Genomic DNA, 12,721 nt, shown 5'->3' on the forward strand with positions numbered 1-12,721 from the left:
TACCTTTTGGGGAAAACAAATTGCTGTGATTATAAGATATACAATTAAACAGTGTACACATTGAAATCATCAAAATGAATCAATAAATCATTATTCTTTTGAAGAGGGTGGGGCATAGTTTAATTTGTATTCTCGGAACGCCTCCACAGATGGGGCGGTATAGCTCGGTTGGTAGAGTTGCCGTGCCAGCAACTTTAGGGTTCCAGGTCCGATCCCCGCTTCCGCCATCCTAGTCACTGCCGCTGTGTCCTTGGGCAAGACACTTTACCCACCTGCTCCCAGTCCTACCCATGCTGGTTTAAATGTAACTTAGATATTTGGTTTCATCATGTAAAAGTGCTTTGAGTCAGTAGAGAAATGCACTATATAAATACAATTCACAACTGTCTTGTGGACAGATTCAAATAACTGGTTATCAAAGTGACTGTGTAGCAAAATGTACACAGAATCTGCATCAAAGCATATCCATGACATAATAAGGAAGTGCATTAAATGTATACTACAATCAACATACTTCCTGTTTAATGGTTGGCAATTGATATGACATTCATCGCCGTATATGTATCTAAACTTTTGTCGCCCGCCTGTCCAGACGCCCCTGTGACCGAGCTACACGAGCTCTTCTGCAAGAAGCTGCAGCAGTGCTGCGTGCTCTTCGACTTCTTGGACTGCGTGGCTGACCTAAAGGGAAAGGAGATCAAACGTGCGGCGCTCAATGAACTGGTGGAGAGCGTGGCCACCAGCAGAGGAGTCCTCACAGAGCCACTTTACCCGGAGATCATTAAGATGGTAGGGAGGGAACGCCTCCATGTCCTGGAAGGACACCGTCACTTTCTTAGAAGTCACCACCCTTTCTCATCTTCCTTCTATTCCACTTTCATTGTTCACATACAGATCTCTGTCAACATCTTCCGCACTCTGCCGCCAAGCGAGAACCTTGAGTTTGACCCCGAGGAGGACGAGCCCACGCTGGAAGCCTCCTGGCCGCATCTTCAGGTAAAGCAAACTACCATAAAGGGCTGCGAAGATTCATTGGTTAAGTTTATCAAAAAAAGCTTTGATTTACACTAACTATATTCTGTTGCTTTGATTAATCATTGAATGAATGGATGTAAATATGTGTATGTAAATAATAAAAATTGATAAAAACCAAAATGCATGGAGTGCCTGGAACTATAAAATACTCACCCATAGTTTCCAGATAGCACACAGTGATGTGTTGGTGCTGTGATCTGTGTGGCAGCGAACAGCGGAAAGTTTAAAGAAAAAAAAATATATATGTTAAATGGGCAACTTGAATGTTGATGATGTGCATTCATAAGAAAACATAATGAAGGTTAGGCAAACAGAACTACTATTTTCACTTAAATATGTATTGAAGCTACAAAGTGTGTTTTATCCGATTAATCACACAAACTAATTGATAGATGTTTCGATTACTAAAATAATTGGTAGGTGCAACCCTAAAAAAGAGCTTCTTTTTGCACCGTAGTTTGATCATCATTGTAACAACCAGAAGTCCTGATGCTTTTGTCTCAGCTGGTGTACGAGTTCTTTCTGCGCGTCCTGGAGAGTCCAGATTTCCAGCCTTCCGTTGCCAAACGCTATGTGGACCAGAAATTTGTTCTTCAGGTAAATCCCCTGTCCTATTTCGCCCTGGGATGTTAACATTGACTTGTTGTCTGTCAGTGGGAATGATGCTGATGTCTGTTGTAGCTCCTGGAACTCTTTGACAGTGAAGATCCCAGAGAGAGGGAGTACCTGAAGACCATCCTGCACCGCGTTTATGGAAAACTACTGGGCCTCCGAGCTTACATCCGCAAGCAGATCAACAACATCTTCCTGAGGTAGCTGCCGTTTTAAAAAAGTCTTGATTTATTACGCCAGCAAAAAACCCTTACTAATCATCATTTGTGTTGACACAGCACACAATAGTAACAATAAAAATAATAATAAATAATAGTAACATTTTATCGTTTCATTTTGAAGATGTAAAGTGAATATAGGAGGTCCTTTGTCTACATACCAATTATGTTCCTACGACAGTGATGATTCTTTGACACACTCCTATCAAAATAGTTTGCCGCATGTTTAGGAGAAAGTTCTAAAAAGAACGAAAGTGACAGTGTCTCTCTGTCTTTCCGCCTGTGTATTCTTCTACCGCGCGCACATAACTAGTGTTCATTTACTTTTTTGTACATTATTATTAATATATAGAAGTGCGTTCGTATAACCATTCTTGTAACACAAGGATCGGCAGTGCTGTTTTCCATGTCTGCCTGACCTGTGATGTTCTCCAGGTTCATATATGAGACTGAGCACTTCAATGGAGTTGCTGAACTGCTGGAGATCCTTGGCAGGCGAGTCCAAAATACATCACATCACGCATGAAAAACCAGAACCTATTAACCCCTTGATATCAGTTTTTTTGTTGCCAAGCCATTTTACCTGAATGAACATTTATCTTAGCATCAACGATATTGGACTGGCCTTCAATTTTTGTTTACATCCACAAAATGGCACTAAATTTTTTCGTATTCAAAGCATGCAGAAACATTTCACAACATTTTTTTTTTTGCTAATGAAATGTCAAGTGTGTGTCTCTAATCATGTTTAGAATGATCCATCCATCCATCCATCCATCCATCTTCTTCCGCTTATCCGAGGTCGGGTCGCGGGGGCAGCAGCCTAAGCAGGGAAGCCCAAACTTTCCTCTCCCCAGCCACATTAGAATTAGTAAAATTTAGAATGGTACCTATGTAAAATGTTCGTCTTTTTTATTTTTAACATTCTGGATTTTAAATAAAATTTAAAGCGGAAAACAGACAATTTAGGACTTTTAATAGAGACCACGTTTTGTTATTGTTTGTTAATGGTTTGAAATGATACAAAGAATAATTAGCTACAGAATGACTGAGATAGGAGAAAGACAGCAAAAATATGAATACATGTAAGAATAAATAAATTATACTGGGATTGGGATATGTGCACAGGAGTAAAGGTTGAGGATGACGCCTGTGTTAAGAGGGAAGAAAACTTGTTAGCGGATGAGGGAGGGAAGGAGGGAGTTAGGGGAGTTGGAGATGAGTCACAATCGAGGAGAGGAAGCTGAGGAACATGCGGAAGAGGAGAGAGAGGCTCGCATTCATGTTGCTGGTAACAGGGGTATTTATAGCTCCTCCCACACCGGCGAAAAGGACAGGGAGGGAGGACACATTGGAGGAACGAGGGGAGAAAAGAAGGGGGATTATGAAGCAGAGATGCTACCGGGAAAAAAAAACAACATAATGGGAATGATGCTGAGGGAGCTTCAGGCCACGTTTAGCACCCACTCCCTGCCTTGCTAACACTTTGTTAGCATTCCGACACACTTTGAGCACGTCACGCCATCCCACTCAAGAACATACACACTCAAATGAAGGCCCTCCAGCATCATAGTTATTAAAAAAAATATTACTTGTTTGCGTTTAAGTAAAGGTCTTATTTATTATGTGTGTTTATTGTATGAATAATTTAGAAATAATAATTTATGTTTCGTATCTTATATCTGTTTTTTTTTTCGGTATAATACATGGAATATCTTACCCTGACATGTTTCAACTGTTAAGTACAAAACGCGTTTGTGGCACTGCTGCCAATGTGTTACGGTACCTAACACAGAGTTGTCTCATTTTTACATTGAGAAAAAGCAAAGGATGTTAGAGACCACTTTGATACGTTTTCTATATTAAAGATGCAAAAATGTATCCAAATAAGGTCAGTATTATGTAGTAAGTATGAGGTAAATATAGCTGTATAGATGACCCAACAAATAGTATTTAGTGTCACACGGTATCTATCTATTTTCATTCTTACAATTTGCATGTGGCCAGTCAAAAACAACCCGCCTGCTAAAAATTTCCCCTAGGCTAGGCAACACTTTGGACACCCTTGACTTTTAAAGGGTGGTTAAAATTAGCTTTAGCTGTAACATTTTTCCGACATGCATTTATTCTATTTTCTTGACATGAAGGAAATGAAAGCATTATTTTTTTATGTCCAATCTCCTCATGTTTATACTAATCACTGATTGCCATTCCAGCATCATAAATGGCTTCGCTCAGCCTCTGAAGGCCGAACATAAGCAGTTTCTAGTGAGGGTTCTCATCCCTCTACACACGGCAAAGTCCCTCTCCATCTTCCATGCACAGGTCAGTCATACACTTTTGGTGTTTGCAGAATGAATATACTAGCCTAGTTATTTTGGCATATTGTCCTTTTTGTATTGGTATTTGCAGAATGAATATACTATCCTGATTATTTTGACATATTGTCATTTTTGTAATTATTATTGGAAGGTTAAATGGTTTTAAACTTTTCAATACATTTTTTTTCCTTGTTTTTTTTTCACCTCTGTTGTGGCTCTTTTGAAATATTATCACTAAAACCTGAGAAATCTTTTTAGGCATATGATGTGGTGGCCTAGCATTTATGTAGTAGCCAAAAGCAGTCACTAGGTAGCAAAGTTGAGTCACAGATCATGATGCACTAGTGTTTATTTAGTGTTTCTGTTGCGTAGGCAGTGCAAACAGAAGTAAAACACCACTGCAGCAAATTCTAATAATCTCAGTAACAGTTCTCACACTTTTTTAAAAGACACAAGTTTGTTGCTTCCACAGGGATTTGGAATTCTGGAAAAGTTGCTTGAATATTAGTGTGTGATGTAATTGGCAATAACTGTCTATATTAGTGGTTCTCACACTTTTTTCACCACAAGTACCACTTTAGAAAAAAAAATGGCTCTCCTCTACCAACATAATGAACAACATTAAAACACAGTAACGTAGTAGGCCCATGTAGTCATTAATACAAGGCAGAGGTTTTACTTAACAAATGTATTTAATATGTTTGGCCCCATCTAACATTTCACACAGTTTGAACAGTAACACTGTGTTTGAATATAGAAAAATAAAACACTGTTCTTCAATTAAGTGATTCTTTGGCGTGCCACTAGATGGAACTCTCAATGTGTAACATTTATAGCCTTCTAGTTCAAAGATAATGATACTTAAGATACTAAGAAATGCAGTTTATTTGCCACAATGCAAGAGATTATTAGACATATAATTAACTGCTAGCCGCTAAAAAAGGAATAGTTTCAGCCATAGGGAATTTGCGTCTGTGATCAGAAATCTGCCCTTTTAAACATTCATTTATGCATCAAAATATATATTCCACATTTTTTTAATGAAATATCAATAGAATACAAATGCTTGCCTTATCCCCAGGTACTCTCTGTTTTTGCTTTAATGCCCAGTTGCAAACGGGGAGACAATCAGGAACACCGCAACAAGCTCGCTAGTTAGCGAACCAACTCGCTAACGTGTTGTCGCCTCAGTTCGCTTTCTGAGCCACAACGTTGATGGGTGTCTACTTTGTTGCCAATCATATTTGGATTATTACATCCAAATCTTGTTAGTTGTGAACCAGTTGTTGTTCTAAAGTATTTATTAATAGGCAACGAGAAGGTACATTTTTGTATACATCGGTCACAACACCGAAAGTATATTACCTGACGGGGCGTGGATATAGGATAAAGCTGCAAAATGAGAAACCATTTCTCAGTTCTTTGCATGCATGTTATATAAATTAACTTTTTTTAATGTTAGTAAATTATCTACTAAAAAAAAAATAATTCTGTGGTACATTACACAGGATATGTAAGTGTCAAAAAGACAGCCAAAAGAGGTTGGTACATGAAAATAAACGAAAGGTGAATTATAAGCTGTGTCCCAATTCAGGGTCTGTATCCTTCAGAGGACCCGGCCCACACAGCCTCAAAAGTCTGGACCTTCGGAGGCACCTCCGAAGGATGCGTCACTCCTTGCTAAATGGGACATTCTTGCCTGCGGAGGATACTTACATTTGAAAGTCTATTCGCTGCTCGTATTTGCTGCAATCGTCAAAAAGATCCGGGTAGAACAAAGGTGCGCAAAGCATCTTTGGATCTGCGAAGCCACAAAGAATAGTCGTGGTGCATCCTCCGAATACAGGGAAAAGGAGGGCGCATATGTCGGCTGCATTTGGTGGAGCCTTCGAAATTGAATGAATTGGGACAGCCTTCGCGTTGGGTCATAAGCGGCCTTCAAATTCGCCCTTCGAAGGATGCAGCTATAGTGTAGAAATTTACCCAAATGCAGGAAATGTAGTCTTGATTTTCAAACTTTTCTTTTAAGGCTTGCGTGCTAGTACTTTGTGCCGTTCTAAATTTTCCTGTTTTTCTTTTTTTTTTCTCAATGGGTTCTTACATGCCTGTATTCGGCAATGGCAATCACATACTTTTTCACGAAAATCAGGAAATACTGGCCGATCGATGAGCACATCACTAGTTATTACATGTACAATTCAGTAGGGCAGCTCCTTTACGGATTTAAAGATACTACCTTGATCTTTGATGATAGTCATAACAGGGGTGTCAAATTAGTTTTCAGTATGTGCCACATTCTGGTTTTAATTAGGCTACCTTATAAATGTAAATATATAAACATTCCTAAACGTGTCAATATCTTTTTTTCGGTTAACAAATGACAGATAGCTAGTTTTTGAAGTCATGATTCAAAGGAAAAAGTTTATAAGTTAATATTGAGGTGTAGTTGGTGATTTTAAGAAATGTTGACAAAAAAATGACAACTCCAGTAGGAAAGAAAACTATTCAACTGGTGGCCTGGGGGACAAATGCAGCTTGGGAATAACACCAAAACAGCCCAAAAAGCTTGGACGAGACAAACATTTTTGCAATAGATTCCTAAAACCAGTAAAATGTTGTCATATTGATGAACTTTGACTAGCTTTGCTTTGCAGTAGGTCTTTAAAAAAAACACACAGCACTCCTGTGGTATAGACAGGGCTATTTTTTTCCTGACTTTCATAACTTCTACAAAATAAATGGACAGAAATCAAAATCAAACGCTGCGGGGGATGCTGGTCCTCAGTACTATACAAAATATGGACAATAGTGAAGAAATAATCTGGCCCTCAAGTCATTAGCTTTTTGAGAATGTGGCCCTCAACACAATTTAGTTAAAAAGCTTTGATCAATTGTTTACAGCAATAATAATGGATCAGCAAGAGCATTGTACATTTGTGCTTTCTCGTGGGCCATGTAAAATAACGTTAAGGTTCAGACTAAATGAAGGGGAAACATTTAACTAAACAAGCAACATACCATGACTTACTGTAAACTCTGGTAAAAGCAGCTTTTTTTGTGCAGCTCTGGTGATAAATGGTGATACTTTTGGAGGCCGTGGTGCATGGTTTCATTTGCAATCTGACAACGCCTCCACAAACTAACATTAAAAATAAAACAAAGCAAATTTTGAGCAAATTTTGAGCAAATTTTACACCAATGCATATTCAATACATTTTTTCTGGACCACAAATGTAGATTGAAATAATAGTACGTCTCCTTTAAGTGAATGATGAGAACCGATTCACAGTTGCAAGTCGTTCATCTGTCAGTCCTTCTTACTTGCGTGTCTCAATAAATTAGAATATGTTATTAATGACAAAAAGACCAATTAAAGGCTGATGAAGTTTTTGCAGTTATTTTTTTGATACAAACATTTTTGTTTAATTTGAAAAAATATGTTTGGTTTTCCATTTTAAAGTTTAATTACATTTTTTTTTATTCCCTGTTAGCACTATTCATCTACAGAAATGCATTTTGAAAATGTTTCACTGTCTGTGGTGATGACCAATTTCCTGCAGGCAAACCAGTTACAAACAGGTAGTGCGTTAAATAACTTATTGAAGTGCGTACTGGACCACAAAACATAGTAACACAGTACAGGACCGCCTGTGTGTGGTCTACAGTACTCTACTGCACTGTTTTTCAACCACTGTGCCGTGGCACACTAGTGTGCCGTGAGATACAGTCTGGTGTGCCGTGGGAGATTGTCTAGTTTCACCTATTAGGGGTTAAAATTGTTTTCAAATCAGTAATTATAGTCTACAAATTATGTGTTGTTGTTGTTGAGTGTTGGTGTTGTCAAGAGCTCGGCAGAGTAACCGTGTAATACTCTTCCATATCAGTAGGTGGCAGCCGGTGCTAATTGATTTGTAGATGTTGGAAACAGCGGGAGGCGGTGTGCAGGTAAAATTGTGTCTAATGCTTAAACCAAAAATAAACAAAAACTGAGTACCCCTAAGAAAAGGCAATGAAGCTTAGGGATGGCTATGCAGAACAAAACTAAAACTGAATTGGCTACAAAGTAAATAAAAACAGAATGCTGGACGACAGCAAAGACTTACTGTGGAGCAAAGACGGCGTCCACATCCGAACATGACATGACAATCAACAATGTCCCCACAAAGAAAGATAGAAACAACAGAAATATTGTTAAATTGCTAAAACAAAGTAGATGCGGGAAATATTGTTCAAAGGAACACATGAAACTGCTACAGGAAAATACCAAAAAAAGAAAAAACACCACCAAAATAGGAGCACAAGATAATAACTAAAACACTACACACAGGAACACAGAAAAAACTCAAAATAAGTCACGGCGTGATGTGACAGGTGGTGACAGTACACCTACTTTGAGACAAGAGCTATAGTGATGCATGCTTGGTTATGGTTTAAAGTCATATCCAACAATTGCGATGACTTTTTACTGTCAACTGAGTTTCGTTTTTTAATGATTTATGCTGGTGGTGTTCCTCCGGATTTTTTCAACGCAAAAAATGTGCCTTGGCTCAAAAAAGGTTGAAAAACACTGCTCTACTGTACTCACAGACCTGGATGAATGAATCTGAAATTTGTGTAATCACGTCTTTTGAATGTCTTCATGCTCTGCACAGATCCAAACCTCTTGAGTTGCACATCCCTTTCTCTACCAAAGCTAGGCTAACAAGTTGTTGGATTAAACTAATACAAAGTATTTGAAAAACTTGGTTTCTTAGCTGCCGTCTGTGTTCTTTGTGCCCAAATGAGCTTCTTGCGCCAGCGTTGCTTCCGTAATGAATATGTGCCCTCTCTGCCACCTGACACATGTAAATTGCGCATTATTAAAAGTGTGTCTGTCTCCGTAATCCGTCGCCTGACGACAACCTCCTGCTCCCTCAAAGGCCGCCTTAGCAACAGAACCCAGTGTCATGTTTACGAGGCTTAATGCTGACTAAGACTTCAATGAATAATTATCTTTTTAAATAGCTTGACCCATCAGCCCGGGTATTCTAATCCTCCTGGCTTCAAGGCGGCTTCCCTCCTTTCTCCTATGGCTTTTTTTCTCAGCCCAAAGAAAAGCTTTGCAGAGAAAGAAAGCAATGAGCAAATTGTACTTGTTCGTACACAAACCATCTTTTGCACGTTGTCATGAGGATTCATGCATTCAGCAGTAAAGTGACATCTTAGTGTAGGGATGCTCCACGTAACTATAACACAACCTTAAGAAGCTGTCAATGATCCGTCAAAATAAATGTTGACTTTGTATGCTTTTATTTTTAACAACACATATTGCTAATCAATGTGGCAGTCATAAAAAAGTCCAACAGTACAGGTGCTGTTCATATTATTAGAATATCATGAAAAAGTTTATTTATTTCAGTAATTATATTCAGAACGTGAATCTTACATATTATATCAATTCATTACACACATAGTGATATATTTGAAATGTTTATTTCTTTAAATTTTGAGGATTAGTACTGATAATTACTGAAAATCCCAAATTCAGTATCTCAGAAAATTTGAATATTAGTTACGACTAGTACCAAAAAAGATTTTTTAGAAATGTGGGCCAACTGAAAAGTATGAACATGGAAAGTTTCAGCATGTACGGCAATCAATACTTAGTTGCAGCTCCTTTTGCCTGAATTGCTGCAGCAATACGGCGTGGCATGGAGTCGACCAGTCTGTTGCACTCCTCAGGTGTTATGAGAGCCCAGGTTGCTTTAATAGTGGCCTTCAGCTCTTCAGCATTGTTGGGTCTGGCATCTCGCATCTTCCGCTTCACAATACCCCATAGGTTTTCTATGGGGTTAAGGTCAGGTGAGTTTGCAGGCCAATCAAGAACAGGGATACCATGGTCCTTAAACCAGGTACTGGTAGATTTGGCATTGTGTGCAGGTGCCAAGTCATGTTGGAAAATGAAATCTTCACCTCCATAAAATTGGTCCGCGGCAGGCAGCATAAAGTGTTCTAAAACTTCCAAGTAGACTGCTGCATTGACCCTAGACCTCAGGAAACACAGTGGACCAACACCAGCAGACATGGCACCCCAGACCATTACCGATTGTGGAAATTTGACACTGGACTTCAGGCAACGTGGATTCTGTGTCTCTCCTGTCTTCCTCCAGACTCTGGGACCTTGATTTCCAAAGGAAATACAAAATTTACTTTCATCTGAAAACATAACTTTGGACCACTCAGCAGCAGTCCAGTCCTTTTTGTCTTGAGCCCAGGCGAGACGCTTTTGAAGTTGTCTCTTATTCAAGAGTGGCTTTACACAAGGAATGCGACAGCTGAAGCCCATATCTTGCATACGTCGGTGCGTGGTGGTTTTTGAAACACGGACTCCAGCTGCAATCCACTGTTTGTGGATCTCCCCCACGTTTTTGAATCGGTTTTGTTTGACAATCCCCTCCAGGGCGCGGTTATCCCTCTTGCTTGTACACTTTTTTCTCCCACATCTTTGTCTTCCCTTCGCCTCTCTATTAATGGGCTTGGACACAGAGCTCTGGGAACGTCTAACCTCTTTGGCAATGACCTTTTGTGTCTTGCCCTCCTTCTTTAAAGTATCAATGGTCATCTTTTGGACAGTTGTCAAGTCAGCAGTCTTCCTCATGATTGTGTGTCATACAGAATCAAAACGAGAGACCATTTAAAGGCTTTTCCAGGTGTTTTGAGTTAGTTAGCTAATTAGAGTGTGGCACCAGGTGTCTTCAATACCTGACCTTTTCACCATATTCTAATTTTCTGAGATTTTGAATTTAGGGTTTTCATTGGTTGTCAGCTATAATCATCTCCTTTTTGGCAAAAAACACTTAATATGTATCAGTCTGTTTGGAATGAATGTATACATTCTACAAGTTTGACTTTCTAAATGGAATTAATGAAATAAATAAACTTTTTCATGATATTCTAATGATATGACCAGCACCTGTATAATAGTAGTCATTATGTCAATGTGGTGTCAAGTCTATCTTCTTACAGTAAATTACCCTAAGGGAAAACATTGTGTGTGTGTGTGTGTGTGTGTGTGTGTGTGTGTGTGTGTGTGTGTGCGTGCGTGCGTGCGTGCGTGCGTGCGTGCGTGCGTGCGTGTGTTTGTGTGACATCAGTCCTTCCAAAGTAAACACAAGCACACAACCCCCGTCGCCACGGTGCCCACTCACAAAGGCAATCAACCCATTTGGGAGGCAGAAAGATAGGGAGGGATGAGCACACGCATGCAGAGACAGGCACATACACACACACAAACACACACACACACAACCTATTATGATGCCTGAATGTATTTGTTTGTGTGAGCTAACTTTTACTACTGAACGGCTCAACGCAAAAAGGGGATAATGTGTCAGAACATGCACTTCTACTGTGTTGCCTATGCTTCTTTCCTGGTATTAAACTTAAATGAGTTTGATTTAAAAAATGTTTCAACAGCTCAATGCATGCTACCGAATACACACTGTAACTGTAGGATGTTTAGCCCGATCAATATAATATTGGCACATGCAGTACCTAACAAGCACATGTATGCCAAATTTGAGCAAGATTGGTTAAAAAACATCGCCGCCATTAAGTAAGACATCTTTGACAACAAGTCATTGAGCGTTTTTGTAATGTTTATATAACTTGATATCTGTATTACATATTGTATGTCTTACAATGCATTTTCACCACAACCCATAGGGTTAGCCGCAAATTTACAAAATGGGGGGTTCCGAAGCTTTTAGTGTGAAATCAGAACAGTGCCAAAATGCGTGCGCATAGAAATTACACACAACGTCTTTTTGCTCGGTCGCAGACTGCTTGCACTTGCAATATATCAAATCTTTCTCCAAGCGCGTGACGTTCAACCCTTTAGGCATTTAGGAACGCGTATTGAATAGGCAGGGCAGCGTCTCCTCTCCTTTTTAAATGTTTAACATTATACGCCTCCTGTCACTTGGTCAGAGCCAATCCGAGGGAACTGTTACCGTTAGATTGTGTCCCTTCTGAGGAAGATTAGTCTTTAGAGTCTAAAGTTTTGACAAAATAACTTAATATATTATTTATTTTGAAATGTAATGCTAAAAACACACTCTTTTGATCACATTTGGCATCGCACTCACGACTCTGGCCCTATGACATCAGAGCAGCGATAATTGAGCAACCTTTTATATGTAAAGTTGGTCTATATAATGGATTGTTGCAATTACCAGGGTAACATACATCTAGAAAAAATTGTTGCCAGTTCAAATAAGCTATATTTGATGATATCAAGTGGTTAGAGGTTCTTGTTAAAGATCGCCATCTTTGACATGTTCACATGACATCATACTAAATTGTAATGCCATTGTTTATAAGTTGTAGTGTAAAACACATTATATGACAAAATTCACTAATATTGGCTTATTTTGTCCATGCAACACAAGAAGTTGCCGTGGATTGGCTGACAGGAGACCGTAAGGGTCTAACTGTCTCAATTGACCAAAGAAAGTTTTTCTTGTCTCTCAAAAGTAATGTGAACGATAGGCAAAA

At 39.1% G+C, this 12,721-nt stretch overlaps 1 protein-coding gene across 2 annotated transcripts in view; it reads left to right on the forward strand.

The window, feature by feature from the left end:
- ppp2r5b (protein phosphatase 2, regulatory subunit B', beta) overlaps positions 1-12,721 on the forward strand; it is an 81,058-nt gene that overhangs the window by 62,430 nt on the left and 5,907 nt on the right. For both annotated transcript variants that reach the window (XM_061912865.1, XM_061912866.1), the window contains 6 exons: positions 593-789; positions 895-996; positions 1,540-1,632; positions 1,717-1,847; positions 2,301-2,360; positions 4,082-4,190. In XM_061912865.1, the coding sequence (XP_061768849.1) occupies positions 593-789; positions 895-996; positions 1,540-1,632; positions 1,717-1,847; positions 2,301-2,360; positions 4,082-4,190 (692 nt within the window). The remainder of the gene's footprint in view (positions 1-592; positions 790-894; positions 997-1,539; positions 1,633-1,716; positions 1,848-2,300; positions 2,361-4,081; positions 4,191-12,721) is intronic.

Source organism: Nerophis ophidion, linkage group LG10 (assembly GCF_033978795.1).
Source record: "Nerophis ophidion isolate RoL-2023_Sa linkage group LG10, RoL_Noph_v1.0, whole genome shotgun sequence".
Classification (NCBI taxonomy): Eukaryota; Metazoa; Chordata; class Actinopteri; order Syngnathiformes; family Syngnathidae; genus Nerophis; species Nerophis ophidion.